This window comes from Pectinophora gossypiella, chromosome 13 (genome assembly GCF_024362695.1).
Source record: "Pectinophora gossypiella chromosome 13, ilPecGoss1.1, whole genome shotgun sequence".
NCBI classification, from domain to species: Eukaryota; Metazoa; Arthropoda; class Insecta; order Lepidoptera; family Gelechiidae; genus Pectinophora; species Pectinophora gossypiella.
Genome location: NC_065416.1, coordinates 8840450 through 8856510, shown reverse-complemented (window position 1 = coordinate 8856510; position 16061 = coordinate 8840450). Strand labels below are relative to the sequence as shown.

General features: G+C 39.1%; 2 protein-coding genes across 10 annotated transcripts; one reads left to right on the top strand and one right to left on the bottom strand.

Annotated features, from left to right (window-relative positions):
- On the bottom strand, positions 1 to 2339 carry LOC126372084 (SUMO-conjugating enzyme UBC9-A). The gene is made up of 5 exons (XM_050017623.1): positions 2237 to 2339; positions 2092 to 2160; positions 1935 to 2018; positions 840 to 1102; positions 1 to 707 (listed from the first exon to the last, which is right to left on the bottom strand). The coding sequence occupies exons 2-5, from the start codon at positions 2155 to 2157 to the stop codon at positions 641 to 643; spliced, it is 480 nt and encodes a 159-aa protein (XP_049873580.1). The 5' UTR covers positions 2158 to 2160; positions 2237 to 2339; the 3' UTR covers positions 1 to 640.
- A 1607-nt stretch (positions 2340 to 3946) lies between these two features.
- Positions 3947 to 16008, top strand: LOC126372074 (uncharacterized). 9 transcript variants are annotated; one of them, XM_050017608.1, is made up of 21 exons: positions 3947 to 4091; positions 4485 to 4597; positions 4711 to 4844; positions 4925 to 5119; positions 5310 to 5390; positions 5471 to 5572; positions 6249 to 6445; positions 7018 to 7153; positions 7617 to 7699; positions 8271 to 8410; positions 8527 to 8676; positions 8810 to 8928; positions 9008 to 9064; positions 9378 to 9536; positions 9739 to 9870; positions 11507 to 11725; positions 12141 to 12230; positions 12599 to 12739; positions 13127 to 13261; positions 13572 to 13740; positions 14658 to 16008. In XM_050017608.1, exons 2-21 carry the CDS (start codon positions 4504 to 4506, stop codon positions 14765 to 14767), a joined length of 2643 nt encoding a protein of 880 aa, XP_049873565.1. In that variant the 5' UTR covers positions 3947 to 4091; positions 4485 to 4503; the 3' UTR covers positions 14768 to 16008. The 9 variants fall into 9 exon arrangements, with proteins under 9 accessions (XP_049873565.1, XP_049873566.1, XP_049873561.1 ...); XM_050017609.1 differs by having other exon boundaries at positions 5298 to 5390; positions 7647 to 7699; XM_050017604.1 differs by having other exon boundaries at positions 5298 to 5390.
- Positions 16009 to 16061: the final 53 nt, after the last annotated feature.

Sequence of the window (16061 nt, the reverse complement as noted above, 5' to 3'; positions counted from 1 at the left end):
TTACACCAGTTTTCGAATTTATTGTTCGATAAGATTAACATAAAAGATACAAAAATAGTTTAAAATTATAAGGTAGATTCCTTGTCTTTACTTCTAGTTCAGAACGTTACATTTTATGATACATACGGACAATAAGCATTTGCAGCCTGAATGTTTTGAAATAAATACCTATACTGTCTTACTGTATATAATTCGGTACATGAATAAAAAGGTTATATTTTCATTCACAATAATCCTTCAGGTGACTAAACAGTAATAGGCAGTATTAGAAAATGGCTTACAAGAAGATACTTTCCTTGGAATTACTAAATTATTAAATAGTTTACTGCTGTTGAAACATTCACTGTAGCAAATGATATCAAAAGTTTTACTTCAGTGGAAGTTTCTACAACACCTATGCCTACTGCTCCAGCCACGGCCTCATAATGCAGAGAAATGAGCCAAGTCGGCCAGCGTATGCTCCTCTTAGAGGAAATTCAACCCCAAATACTCTAATCAATTAAAATACAATACATTAAGTTACCTTTTCTTATAATATTATTACTTAAATTGCCCTTAGAGACTTGAGCATTGGGGTTAAAACAGCCCTCATTATGTTTTAGCCGTGGCCTCTTGAATGCTTCCGAATGTTGTGCAGGCTTCATTCTGTGGCTGCCATAGCACGCGCTTGAGCTCTCACTCGCTTGTCATATTCTAGCCGATTTTGACTGAAACAAACAGGATATTTCTAATTAAGCAGATATAATAATAATTCTATAACAAGAACTAATAATACTCTTTATTCTGCTTACTCCATAAAATGTATTTAATGAATCTTTTTAAACTGTATGGTAGCTTACCAATAAATTGTGTATGCTTCAGCTTGTGCCGGATCCTTCACATTAGGCTCATTAAGCAGATCCTGAATTCCAAGCAATATCTGTTTGATTGTGATAGCTGGACGCCAATCTTTTTCTTCATCTAACAATGACAGGCAAACTGTCCCCGATGGATATACATTAGGATGAAACAGAGGAGGCTCAAACTTGCATTTTGGAGGGCTTGATGGATAGTCATCCTTGAAAATCATGCGAAGTTTGTACAGACCTCCTTCCCATGGGGTCTGAAAAGAAAAAAAATAGTATCAGCTAATAACTATTTTTTTTTAAACAAATTATTTTTGAAATCTAATAGAACTATATAACATGCAAAAATATCAGAACACTGATGTACAATAGGGTAGCATGGTACAATAGGGTAGTTTTCAACCCTATTGTACCATGCTAAACCAGTGAAACCAGTTACTTTTTACAAAATTTCAAAACACAAAATTACTATGGAATTTAATGAAAAAGCAACTTGTGACATCATAGAAAAACATGTCAAAATATCACCCTCATTAATACATTTTTCTTTATTAAAACTCATAAATAGGTTAAATAGAAAAAAGAAAATGCTTTTTGTCACCTTTAGACCGGTCTTTATTTAGTAATCAGGATTTCATAATTTTCTTAGGCCTAGGAAACTACCCCATTCCACCACATAATGGCCTCTGTGGTTGAGTGGTTCAACATTAGGCTCACAATCCTAATGTCCCAGGTTTGATGAGACCCAGTGTATACATTATGACTAACATTACTTTGTGATCCTAGTTTGGTTAGGACATTAGTCTGATTTTCTTTTGATCACTCAATTGTCCAAGTCAGATGATCCATGCTTTGGAGGGCATATTAAAGAGTCATTGCTGGCTATAAGTATGTTGTTATATGAGTGATGTCAGGGGTGTATGACGGCTCAATAGTGACCATGACACCAGGGTTGATGAGTTCGGTCATTAACCTCACAACCCACACGACAAAAAAGATTGCACCATACTAAGCAACGCGTCCATTCTCTTGGAGCCGAAATAAAAACGCAGCTGCAGCTCAAAGCAGAAAAGTTCTAGAAGCACTAACCCCTTTTTTTCCGGGGATCGCACACTCCCAAGTCATCAGATTCAAAGAACCATCTGGATTTTTCATAGGCCGGGCGACGAAACCCTGCAACCAAGCAAATGTTAAATGAAAAACCTAAAAAAAGTAGAATAAAAAATACGACAAAAACTGTTCTTACAAAAGGATGGTCCTTGCGCCAAGCTTTTCGCTCTTCAGCCAAACGAGCACTTGCTATCCCCGACATTACCTAAAATATAAAGTAATTACGTTAATAATACTTCACAACGGAAAACTGAAATATTCACCACCGATAAAATACTAACTATAACACCACAATTCGGGAAATAATGTGAAAAAATAAATTATACGGCGCGAACGAGCGTCCCACGATGCGTCAAGCAGAAAGCTGTTACCTTTGTAATTATTATTTTAATAACAGTCACTGTTGATTGGTGAAATATTTGTAAGGATTATTATTGTAACCAATCAATGATCTAATAATATTACCCAGGAAGTAAATAAAAACATACTCTGTTCATAGTTTATGATAGGTTTGTGTGAGGGAGATGCCACTTATTCGAAAAATCATAGTTAGGAAAGAAACACAGCTAAAGCATAGACAACACAGTTTACTGTAGATCCAGGACACGACACGACTACGACTCATTTTCGTCATTGCCATGACAGTGAAAGAAGTATAACACACAAACAAAGCATAATCTGAGATTGGAGATTTCGCTGTGAAGTGAATGGATGATTGATTGAAAAGCAAATAAAAAGAATTATTATTTTTACCCGACTGCAGCTCGCTAAGAAGGGTGTTATTTTATAATTTGGGCGAGTTTCGCTGCATATGTATTTGGATACATTGCATACAGTGCATTGTATCTCCACAACATATAATCATCAAATCATATTTATTCGTTATCCTTTTATTTTTGCCCAAAAATACAATATGCCTAACCCATGAATACTGGACCAATTTAGATAAAATTAAAGTTAACTTATACATATTACTCCGATAACAAACCCAGGGATCCAGGAACGGACATAGGATAATTTCCGTGGACGAACTTAGTGCATTTTGCAGGGTAGGACTTAGGTCAATAATCGTGCAGAAGTCGCGGGTAGAATATTTTTTATTTATTTTTTTTCATAAAACGCGTTGCGACTTTTGAGGTGCTGCAGCTGACTGTATGTTGTGTCCATATTCGATATATCCGTATTCGTTACCTTTTTTATTGATTGCTTATCCAGGTTTCTTGTACGATGTAGACAATTATCAGACCCCTTGAGACCATGATCATAGAAAAAGGAATAATACTACGCATGATGACTACAAAATTGGATGTCCCATGATCCCATCCCACCAATAACAACCGAAGCGAATATTTTACAAATTGTCTTACTTTCCAAAGCTCGCAAGCTTGGTGAGTTGTCTTGCGATAGTTGTACCTCTGACTACCTCAATTGAAATATAGTTGTGAGCTTAAGTTGTTTTGTTATGCTCATGTATTTCTTCCATCACTGGGTGTTTCTCCGCCAACAGATGTTGCGCGACAGCGTATGGCGGGCAACATGATGAATATGCTCCTTACCCCTTCCGTACCCACAACTGGGATGTGCTATAGGGTCCGATCAGGTGCCTGGAAGAAATTGCTTTTAGTAATAAGGCCGCCTAGTGTAAAATTCTTGTTTTTTATACCTATCTACTATTTATTTTATGTATCTGCAATAGGTAAATAAATATAATAAACATCGTTTTCCGTCATTTATCTTGTATACATGGTAGCGTGTTAAAAAATTCAGCTATTTGAAGAAAAATACGAATATAATTTCTCATGTCGGCGTAATATGACGGCATAATAATATTTTTCGACTAAACATTTCGCCACCACTTTGACAGAAAGTCTGTTATGTTATGCCTATGTCACAGGTTAAGCGTCTCATGTTGCTATTGGTTACATTTAAAAATATCTCAATTCTCATTGGTTCCCTGACTAAATATGAACAATGAGAACATTGATTGTCGGCAATCACTAGGGGGCAATGGAAGCGTGTCGGCGACGCTGTTTTTTTTCCTCATAAAATATTCGATTCTTGCTGTAAGTTGTTCCGTTTTGTGTTGATCCGAAAGGTTTCAATTTTTAGAAAAAAATAATTCTGACAATTGTTTTGGTAAGTGACTACAATTTGGTGCGAATAGTTATTAGTTTGAATTAATCTATAATATATTTTTATTGCTAGCATGCTCACATTGTGTCTAAAATTATCGTGGCTACGCTTTGTAATCATGAATGCAATAGTCGACAAGTCAATATGTCAGGAACAAATGGAATAATGTATTGGTGGCAAAAATATAATGAAATAGTGCATAAGTGTAGTATTTGACGCTCAATTTCGTTTAGCGTCGTATGAAACAATAACCCATAATGTGGATAACATTAGAAAAATGACACGGAATGTATGTAAATTACAGACAGTGAGTTGGCGGGAAGCCGCCGGCCTAGTTTGAGAAGGTTATGTTGAGTGAACTTGACTATTATTTGTATTGAATGTTGTATCTTTTAGATTCTGAAGGTTCTCCATAATGAGTAGCGTTGAAGATGGAGAGGTACCCGCCTCTGAAGACATCCCCATGGGGAACCCAGAAGATATTGCCAAAAATCCTGCTGCATTAAAAGGTATATGTGATAATATTATTTCCCTGTATTATTTTATACTGGTGCAAGTTACCTACTTCTTTTTAAACACAGTATAAACTTGGCTAGGTATTAATTTGGTATTTAAATTACAGAGGCTCATGAGGAGATGGCTACATTGGATGTTCTAGTGTGTGGTCAATGCCACTCTGCATTCCATTATATTGAGGAATTCAAAGAGCATAAAGATGCAAGCAACTGTACTGGCAAGTCTCCAGTCAGGGATAGTGTAAGTAAATATGTAATTTCATATGAAATGATAATTTCCTAAATCTGGAGAGATTATACATCGATTTTTATATTTTGCAGAATGAAAGCAAAGCACAAGTTTGGGCATTTTTACTATGGAAATGCTCTTCAGCTCGAGATGGATCAACCATTAATGCTGACAACAGCTGGAAGCTGTACCAGCAGTGGTGCCGCATGCCGGAATCCCAACGTACTGCGTGGATCACTGCCGGAGCCAATGTTCAAGCTCAATCTAAGTTTGCTCATGCTAAAGTTGTAAGTATAAGAGTATTCTTTATGATATGCCCTGCTGCACTAAAAATAGGTAACTGACTATTGTTTTTATCATTGTTTTAATATTATAATATTTATCATTGGTCACATTACCTATTTTTAGTGCAAATGGGCATTGATGAAGTTTTTTGTTTATTGATGCGGCCTGTTACTATTTTAGATGGAATTGAAGACTGATGATCAACTGGTTCCTGTTCAGACACCAACACAGGAGAAGAAGCCTCGTGGCAGACCAAGGAAGATTCCAAAAACGGTGAGATTTACTAACCACTCATTTAAAAATGTTTGCTTTGCCTTTGAGTTCAAGAATTCCTACAACTTGTTTGTTTGTAGGAGGAGTCTGGTGAAGAGAGTGACAGTCACCATAAAGTTAGTCCTGCACAAAAGGTCTATGTCAATAAAGTAGCTGCTCAGAATCAAAATCCTATAAAGAAGGTACATTTATTGATTTTAAGTACTATTTCTTTATTATGTAGTTGTCTGTGCTTGATTACTCATTTGAGTTTAGTTTGGACATAGACATGTAAATATAATGGAGTTGGTCTTAGAAACAGGATGTAACATGTAAAATGTACTTATTTATGCCCAAAATGTAAACAAATACCTGCAAAGGCTTATTTATTTTAATTTAATCAGCCATAATAACATTTACAACACCAATCTGAATATAATTAATCATTCACTCAGCTATAGTCTAGGCCCTTTTTCTCGCGATTGTGTGGAGGTATCAACTTGAAATTAACATCTAATACCTACTTATGTCTGTAGTCCCTTGAAGCTGTAAAAAGTCAAGCTTCTAAATCAGTGCAATCTAAAGATAAGGCCATAGTGTTTTTGCAAATACAAACTAGAGTGAATAGGCATTTGCTAGGTAACCGTGTTCTAACTAAGGTCACATCTCCACTTACCATCAGGTGAGATTGCGGTCAAACAAGAGTTGCGCGATATATAAAAAAATTGAAAAGTAATGAGATTCACTTTTGCATATGTCGAAAGTTTTGGGCATAAATGAAATGCACTATACACAAAAAAATGCAAAACAAAAAATACATTACTACAAAAAGGTATGCAACTAGCTAGAGCACCATAACCATTCTCATTTCAACTGTAGGAGTTGGCCGACAAGGAGTCCGTCCGCAACGCCCAGGAGCGCGTGCCCCCGGAGGAGCGCATCGCGCGGCGCACGGAGCGCGAGGGCGCCGACCCCGCCGAGGCCGGCGAGTACGTCGTCGAGAAGATCCTCGCCAAGCGGTTCAACCCACGGCGCAAGCAGTATGAGTACCTGCTCAAATGGGAGGGGTATCCTCAGTGAGTTTCTTGGCATATTTATTTTCTATATTTCATCCCCTATGTAAGCTTAAACCCGCTTTTTGTACATAACTATTATAATATGAATTTTAAACCATTTTTTACTTTACATGGGAGTTAAACACAGCCGGCGAGGAGTATATGCTTTACACCTTCTACCCCTTTGGAAATACACGCATAATGTTACGTTTTAATTTTGATCAATCGACGCGAAAGAAGAAAAAGTCACTCGCAAATTAGTAGTTAGCGAATTGGACAACGCGAGTTGAGTATAGGTACATTGTACTCTACCCAGCATAGGCTATTTCCACTGCCACCACATACTTACGTATAGTGTCGACTTGCGTGTGTGCGACAAATATTGTCTGTTTCGACCAACAGCAGCCGTAACATGAAGCATGTATTTTGTGCGTGACTTAATATTTTGATTGTTTAATTTTATCGCGTAGCATAACAATTATGGTTCTTATATTGCAACGCGCGCGATATGCGTGCAGCATGCTACGGTTACAGAACCCAGTTGGCAAATCACTGTAGACATGGTAAAATCAATATAATATCTTTTCCGACAGTGAGCAGAACACATGGGAGCCGGTTGAGAACATGGAGACATGCAAGCACCTTCTGGAGGCGTTTGAAAAGCAGCTAGCGCGCCAGAAGGAGCTCAAGGCGCTGCGCGCGCAGCAGCAACAACAGACTCCTATACAAGTATGGACATGATATTATAACGTGAACTTCTGTTATAGGTACAGGTACGAATATCGAGCGCCTTTGGCTTCTGCAGTAGCAGGATTTTGACAGTATGGCGATATTTCCATACCGTCATACTGTCCATACCCTTCCGGGTATACGCGATTGTGACTCCTCCGCTCAATATTTATTTATTAGGTTTGCCAACAGACAAATATATCCGTATCTGTACTCATTCATTTAACATTATACTTATCTATATTCTTTTTATCCTGATTGATTTCTATTCCATCCCCTAGTATTTTAAAGTCATCACTATAATTCGAATTTCTTTTTGTACTTTATTTTACAATTTAATATTTTTCTGTCAACCCTTTATTGACTTATGAGTTAATATTATGATTCTGTCTTAATTTTTACCTTTTAAGTCCAATAATATAATTGGACTTGTGGGAAAATTAAAACAATTTTGTATTGTTAGGTCAAACAAGTAAGCACTCCATTGCCACAGGTTGTGAAGCAGGTGGTCAAGAAAACAGACAGCCCGGCGCTCACACCGACAGGGTAAGATACTCTTGGTTATAATAGCTTTAGTTTTAATGTTGGTCTAACAGAAAGCTCGTTGAGGCGTGGGTACTTAGTTCCTCTTGCGATGGATGTACCTCTTGACTACCCCAATTGGTCGTGAACTTATGTTATATAGCGTATGCGGACGAATATATAAGAAGGAACAATCCTAACCCTCGTAGTATTACGGCAGCCCTGGGAGCGAGTTCGTCAAACTCGTTCTCGTTCAAAAAACTCAAACTCGTTCGTAGAACTCGTAGACCAGTATCCATACGAAAACGTGTTCAATTCAAAGTGCTACCGGCCTTTATTGTTGCTAAAACATAATTACTTGCTTTTGAGAAATTTTGATGTAGTCATTGTTTTTACTTGGAAGCCATTTATCGCCCAATACAATCGCTACAATCTCACGAGGGGTATTCGACTGATAATCATCCCCATCTGATCCTCAGGAAAGTTGGAAAAGCAACAACCTGTAAAAATTTGGTCAAAACGTATAAAGCGAAAAAAACACAAGAAACATATTTAATCCTCCGTAAAAATGTTATAATGGTTTGAACGTTTGCAGACGTCTGCAGCGAACAAGCAAGGTGCGAGCTCTAGACCAGGTGAAGGCGTGGTGCGGCGCAGAGGACGAACCTTCAGCCAAGAAGGTGAAGAGAGAAGCTTCCAGCGAGGACGAGGATTACTCGGACCACGACAACAAACGTATGTATATATAATACTACCAGCTAGACAAACTACGATACACCCACTATTAAAATTGCTACCACCCATTTAGTTAGTATTACAGAGTCAATATTCTCATAATGGCTAATTTGCAGTTGAGAAGAAAGTGCTGAATGGGCAATCTTCACCCAAGGCGACGCTCGACCCGGAGCTGGTGAAATCGCTCGGGCTCGGCGGCAAGGGCATGCCCAACATCAAGGGCGTCATCAAAGTGGACCCTAAGCACATGCCCAACCTCACCACTGGTCAGTGTTAGCCCTAGCTTGTAGCTTGGCCCCTCTAACGCGATCGTAGTTTGCAATATTCCCAGTGAGTTGTGCTTCTCTCCATCTCGCCTCATTGTATCCCCCATTGAACTCCCACGTCTCCTTGTTTTAGGTGTGTACATTATGTCAAAGAGCTCAGGCATAATGAAAATCGACTCGCCCGGCAAGTTGGGGCCTGGTTTGAACATAGATCAGGACGTAATTAGGAAACAGATCATTGCTGCCAAACAGGTGAAGGCTTTATAGATTTATATTCAATGATTATAATGTTTGTCAAGATTTGTTTCTAACATATGCATTTGACTTTCAGAAAAAGGCAGAAGAAGCGAAGAAAGCATCGCCAGTACGTACTCCAGTCACATCACAGGTACGTTGATCACTATAAGGGATTTGTAAAAAAGAATCATTGTATCAGCATCAGTGATGTGTCATTGAAGTAATAAGGTTTCAAGCCATAGTAATTAGAAGCCCACAGGACCTAATTTAGTTGTAGCCAGTTATGTACTTGCAAGATACCGACATAGAACATTTTAGAAAGGAACATTTTTGAAAATAAACTGTAGGTTTAAATGGCCGGCGCAATAGCAGCAGTGAGGATGTATGTGGAACATTTTCGCACTAGCTTCCGCTAAAATATGACGACTGTAAACATAGAGTAAGCTTACTTTCATCTGGTATAGATAAAGAAGACATTCGGCTCGGGTGGACAGCAGGTGACAGAGAAAACTATAATAACCCCGTCGGGGCAGAAGATCATTCAACGCACCATTCAGAGACCCGCGGCCCACGGCAGCGACGGCAAGTCACCCGTCAACATCCTCAACAAGAAGCTAGCACAGGTTGGTTAAAAAAATATACCTAATTATGATGATGTGGATATGGTTAAGTGGCTCATGTTCAAATAAGGTAGAGAGAAAAACAGTTTTGTATTGCTATGTAACATTGTCTTAAATCATTTGTGGCTCTGTCTACTCCATTAAAGATTAGACGGATTAATTATTAAGTAAATGTCCTGTTTGCAATAAATATGTGTGCATATAGGGCGACAGCTTGCTACGTCGCGGCGGGTCGGGGCGAGGGCGCGGTCGCGGTGGCTACTCCGTGTCCACCGCCGGAGGGAACATCGTGCGTGTGAGGGACAACAAGAGTCTGCCGCTAATCGAGTTCGAACAGGTACACTTATTTTACTACTGTACTAGCTTTATGGTGCGTTACTTCTGGAGTGCGGAAATGATCTATCACTGCAAGAAGTCGCTCTCCAGTTAGGTTTCTACAACACCAAAGCGGTGAGAAGAGATGAGCGGAGATGCGCAGGAATCTACCAATCACCGTGAGGGAGCGAGCTCACGCTGTGATTGGCCGAGACTAGTCTTCACTCTTCTGCGCTTTGGTGTATGTACACCTCTAGGCTCCACTACAGTGGGAACGCACCCTTAGACAGGGCTTGGTGAAACCATTCCGTGGCAGCTTTTTTCCCAATAGGCAAGAAGACAACCTAGTCAAATGAGATACTTTTTACGAAACATTGTTTGTAAAGAAATACGCATGAATGGCGTCGTCAATAAATGTGGTCCAATGTTATGTAATTCTGTATTAAAATTCGTAAATCAGTCGAAAGAAAAGAGATTGATTTATAATCATTACAATTGGCTGTTATTTTTAGATTAACATTTTATAATTTATCTTTGACCCAGTCATCTAGCCTATTGGTAGCTCTTTCAATTACTCTTATCAAATCTAATCCTATTCCTCTTTAAATCACTGCTAACAAGAAAATAAATGTGCATTTGGTGTTTGTTTTTGCTATATTCAGTTTTCTGTTTTAATAATGTATGTATTTATTTATGTCTTCCACACGATACGTATACTTTAAAAGTTTGGAAGAGATGGGTCGATAGGTATATGCACGCGAAAAAAAAAATGAAAAAAAATATATATATGTGAGAACAATATAAATAATAAGAAAATTGAAATAATACGAAATCTAATAATGGGTAATAGCATAGAGCAATAAATGAACCGCCAATTTTAATGCATTTTAATTTTAAGTTACACCTGTAATTTTCTTATCCGTCGAAAAGGAATGGGTGGTTGATTGACAGCTCTTAATTTTCAAATGAATGATTAAAAATGAAACAACCCGGACGCATCAAATAAGTATACCGCTGGTATGTAACCCATATACTGTGTTAAATTAATTCTGTCGGGTTATACGCCGAACATAAAATTTTGAAAGGATTGTCTACCTAAATTTGACGTGTGTTCCATAAAATTTTACTCTGTTGATTATCTGTCCCTTACCTTTTTGGTGGATAAGAAAATGACAGATATAATTTAAAATAAAATTAGGTGTCCGCTGGAATCAGCATCATAGTACTGAGGTCGTGGTGTGTTTGTTTACATCGGGAGAGATGGCACATCCTATCATTCAAATAATTAAATAAATATCATGCGAACATCCTACGAATGCGTCATTATCATCAGAAAGCCTACGGAGTATACTAACAAAACGCTTGCTGCTTTTTACCGATCGTTTCCGATCGAGTGCACATAGGCCACAGACAACCCACTTAAGTCACACTACCAAGCACAAGCACGTCCTCAATCGAGGGGGTGCAAGACTCTTATCGCGAGTCGAAGCATGGTCTTCTTCTCTCGTGTGAGTTATGAGGTCACTGATCGATCTCGTCTACCCTGGTGTCAGGGTCACTATTGAGCCGCCAAGGCCCCTGACATGGCTCATGAAGCGCAGTAGAGGAGCAGAACCTGTAAAAATAGGTTGTTCGTAACGTTGGCCCTTGGTGCGCAGTCGGACGCGTCGTCGGAGACGTCGGACGGTATCGAGGACCCGTTCCCCTCGGAGCTGGGCCCCATCCCGCCGCCGTCGCCGCCGCGCGCGCTGACGCTGGACCCGTGCACGGGGCGGCGCCTGGCGCGCGCCGAGGGCGAGCCCACGCCGCCGCCCACGCCCAGCCCGCCGCCCACGCCGCCCACGCCCGAACCTGCCGTGCCCACTATGCTCATGAAGGTGACGCCATGTTTCTGATTGTCTATACTCTTTATTGCAATGCGAAGAAAAGATTCAGAAACGATGCACAGCTAGATCCGTACTAGGCGGCCGTTTGGGGCGGACGTGTGATATGGCAGAGGTGCCTTCGGCTTTCTGCTTATATTTGTGCGTCCATACTGACACTCCGAACGGTTCTCCTACCGATAATATATTTTTGGTTTACTTTTTAAGCATCTTTCTTATATTTTAAATCTATTATGTATAAATAGTTTATTTTTTCGTTTTGTACGCATATTTCAAAACAGCACTATAACCACTAGAACTAGCACTTTACATGTAGCATAAATAAGTAGTGTTGCTATTTCAATATCTAGTTTATGGTCTCCTACCTACAGATGTTTGGTATAATGTTTAATGTTGTTTGGTTGAACAGGTGGAGATGTCTCCGGGAGGCACGACAGGCATGTTGGTGCAAGGTGACGTAGCTCAACCGTCATTACCGGTGCTCACAGATGAGGACGGCGTAAGTAATATTTTAACGTCACTATATTCATCCCCCTAGCATTATCCCGTTTCTCACAGGGTCCGCTTACCTAACCTGAAGATTTGACAGGTCCGGTTTTTTACAGAAGCGACTGCCTGTCTGACCTTCCAATCCGCACAGCTAAAATCAGCCCAATACAGATTACACACTTCCGAAAATGCATTTTTCGGGAATGTGGGTTTCCTCACGATGTTTTCCTTTATTGCTGAGCACGAGATAATCATCTATTCTATTCTATTCTATAAAAGCTACCAATAAAACGAATTACCAATGCCTTGACTTCTATACCTATTTTTACGAACTGTATTAAAGAAAAACCTTATTCGATTAAACTCTTGCATTAACAGACTGAGGTGAAAGTGGAAGCCAGTGCCGTGAAACAACTGCTTGAAGAAAGCATAGGCGTCGATGAAGGCGAAGAGGTCAACCTATTACAAGCTGGTCATCCACCTATCATGATCAGGGGAGAAGATGGAGTACTATATCAGGTATGATTTTACACATTTTACTATCTACATGCATTATTTAGCTCTGTTTATTCTGTTAGCTCGCTATGTGGGTATAATTTCTTTTCGTGTGGGTAATAAGGTCGTTGACTGGCGCCACCAGGATTTGTGCCTGGTCAATGGCAATTGTTCGCCCCTATTACATGGGAGTTAAACATAGCTGGCGAGGAGTGGTTGTGTATACTATTCACCTCTGTATACCCGGGACCCGGGATACATATGTTTTACCAATAGCCTTTGACATGCCTCGTCTAGCTTCCGAACCTATGATTTACAAATGTTTTTTTTATAATATCTAGCCATTTATAGGGATACAATAATTTATTTATCCAGTATAAATGTGTGATATGAAAGCCATACTTGTTGTAGGTTGCGGGAGAGAACGAAGCGGGCCAGACGTTACTAGTAGCGGCGGAGGGCGTGGAGGGAGCCGTTGAAGGCGTAGAGGCTGGCATGGAGGGCGACGGAGACGGCGTCATGTACGTGACGCGGGAGGACGGACAGGTATGTCTTATGACTGCTCTTCAGATAAGGGTACAGCTAAGTCACAGAAGAGCCCACCAATAAGGCTCATAAGGCAATTTAAATTTGCAACAGCACTCGGCCCACTGTCGAGATAACACGTAACATAACGGTCACCGTAGAATTGCAAGAAGTAATAGCTCATGTAGATAAATATATCTAAAATTTGTATAAAGGATAGAGAACAACAACATTGGCTAGTTCTGAGATTGTGGTGTAACCAGTACCAGTATTAGGTACCTACAAACAATGGCCATTGCGGGTGTAATAATAAATGATTGTCGTGTACCAGGACGTGCTGGCCATCGACCCGGCGCAGCTAGCGCAGCTGATGCCGGGAGGCGCGGGCGCGGGCGAAGCGCCGGCGCTGCAGCAGGTGGCCGTGCAGGTGGAGGGCGAGCCCGGCGAGGACGCCACGCAGGTCATCGCGCAACTGGTGCAGGCCGACCTGCCCTCGCCAGGTACGCACATTACACAACAGCATACGCCTCGCCCATCTCTCTACGAGTTCGCCGAAGATCGTAACAGTTGGCACAAGAGGGACCACATGGCGTCCAAATTACTACACAACGTACAAGTTTGTACGAATTACTTGTACATTGTACAACGTACAATGTACAAGTAATTCGTTGCCGTGGGCGGACGTGTCGCATGTTGTCATATCGGTTCTTTAATTTTGAATTTTACAGAGGTTTCTTTTTGTACCTATTAATTTAATTCTTGGGCCTAACAGTATAACTTAATATAATTTATAGACTAGTTCACCGCAATTTGCAACGAAATATAATATATGTTAGATACATCGGTGGAAACTGCTTTGGCTTAATGTGTTTAATTATAAGTTTATATCTTTAAGTATCTATTGTGTAAGCTGTTTGTTTCCTTAATAAAGAAAAATAAAATAAATAAATAAACAAATAATAGTTCTGTGCGACCTACAGCCTTCCTTACATACATAAACTCACGCCTGTAATAAAGGGGTATGGTATGGCAATGGGTTCTATTTTCCGCCTTTATCTAATAAATAATGGCTATACTAGCTAACCTAGCTCCTTCCAGAAGGTCAGAAGCCTCCTGGGGTTTCATAAGTAATAAAGGGGCGGAAATACAAAAATCTCATTCTTACCCCATAGCGGTTTATAGCCATATTACTAAAGTAAGCCAGATGCAAATACAGCTCGGCTCCCGATTAAAATTGGCGTGGAGCAGAGAGTTACCGTTCTATACGTAGTATTATTCTTTATTCTATGGTATGGTATGATGACAGGTGATCAGGCTATATCACGTTAAGAGTCGTATGTAGTCACATAGACAATTGTGTCCCTTAGTATATTTCTCTGGTAGTCCAGAAGATTTTATTTATATTTATATTTCGCAGGTGGTACGCGACGAGTGGTTCTACTGCTACCCGACGGTAGTTTCACGATGACTGAGCTCGACAAGGAGCAGTATGAGTCTATTACAGAGGCGGGCAAAGCGCAGGAGTGAAAGAATTCTATCTATCAACAAGACATTGTCTAGTGACCAAATGAAATTCATACGCTACACGAAATGTCTTCCTCTAAGTGATCAGGAAGATTATCAGGAAAAACACTAGAAATATTGGCGCGTGAAACAGATTATCTATCGCCCGTGGTCGTTCTCAACTCGAAACTAGTTCCGTAGTGTTGCCAATAAAAAAATATTTTTAAATTAAATGCTTATACACCTCAATGAAGATGTAGATACATTTACTCATTATTCGCCATTTATTCCAAAGGGATATATGGCGTAAATATTGCGATTCGGAGTAGTCGGACATAGGTAGATGATTAATAAAAAAATAAAAAACTTATTTGATAAATACCTGATTCATTCTGCATTTGGATTAAGCACATCACATGTAAATACACATTAATTTGGTTATGTTGATAGCTTAAATTCATTCTTAATTGTATAGAAGGTAGGATTATACCAATAGATAGGCTTACTTATCAAGATAAAATAATGTCAGTAACGGGCTACGTTTATCGCTATTATTAATTTAAAATAACATAGAATCACGGCTGTATTCGCGAAAGGGTAGGCAGAGGTGTTTAGTTTATACACCGACTCCTCCCCAGCTATTATTAATTTGGTGAACAATTTATGGAAACAAGTCGTGGCTAAATAAAATGAAATAGTGACTTTAGAAACATAGTAAACCATAAAAACTATTTATCTCATGTCTACTTATTACAAAATAGCAAAACAAAAGACAGTAAGATAGTGTACTCGTGATTACAAAATTAATGCCTTCATTTTGGTTTCAATTCCATTCTATGTCATTGTTTTATATAATTTCATCTTTTTGGAAGGACATTCAATCACTTTCATTTTGTAAATAGTCGTTATTATTTTGTATTCATGCTAAAACAAGGATATTTTCAGTAGAATAAGCACTGTGGAACAGGAAATGTAAAATCAATGATATAAAGACAAACATCTTACTTATTCTACTTGTAAATTCCTATTTGACTGCTTATTATGTGTAACCTTAGTTGTATGATGTAAATGTTTTATTGATACCTAGGATTTTTAATTGAGTCATGTTATATTATAAAAACTACTTATATGCTAGTTCTTATACTGCAACATCACATTAATTCGAGTCTTTGGTATTTTTCCTTAAACATCCTGGGTGAAACTTTGTAGTTCATTTTATAATGATGAGTATATTATTAATTTTAAATAAACCTTATTTACTTGAATATTTTTTTTATTTATTACTTTACCCTTTGAAAACACATACAGCCTTCGATCA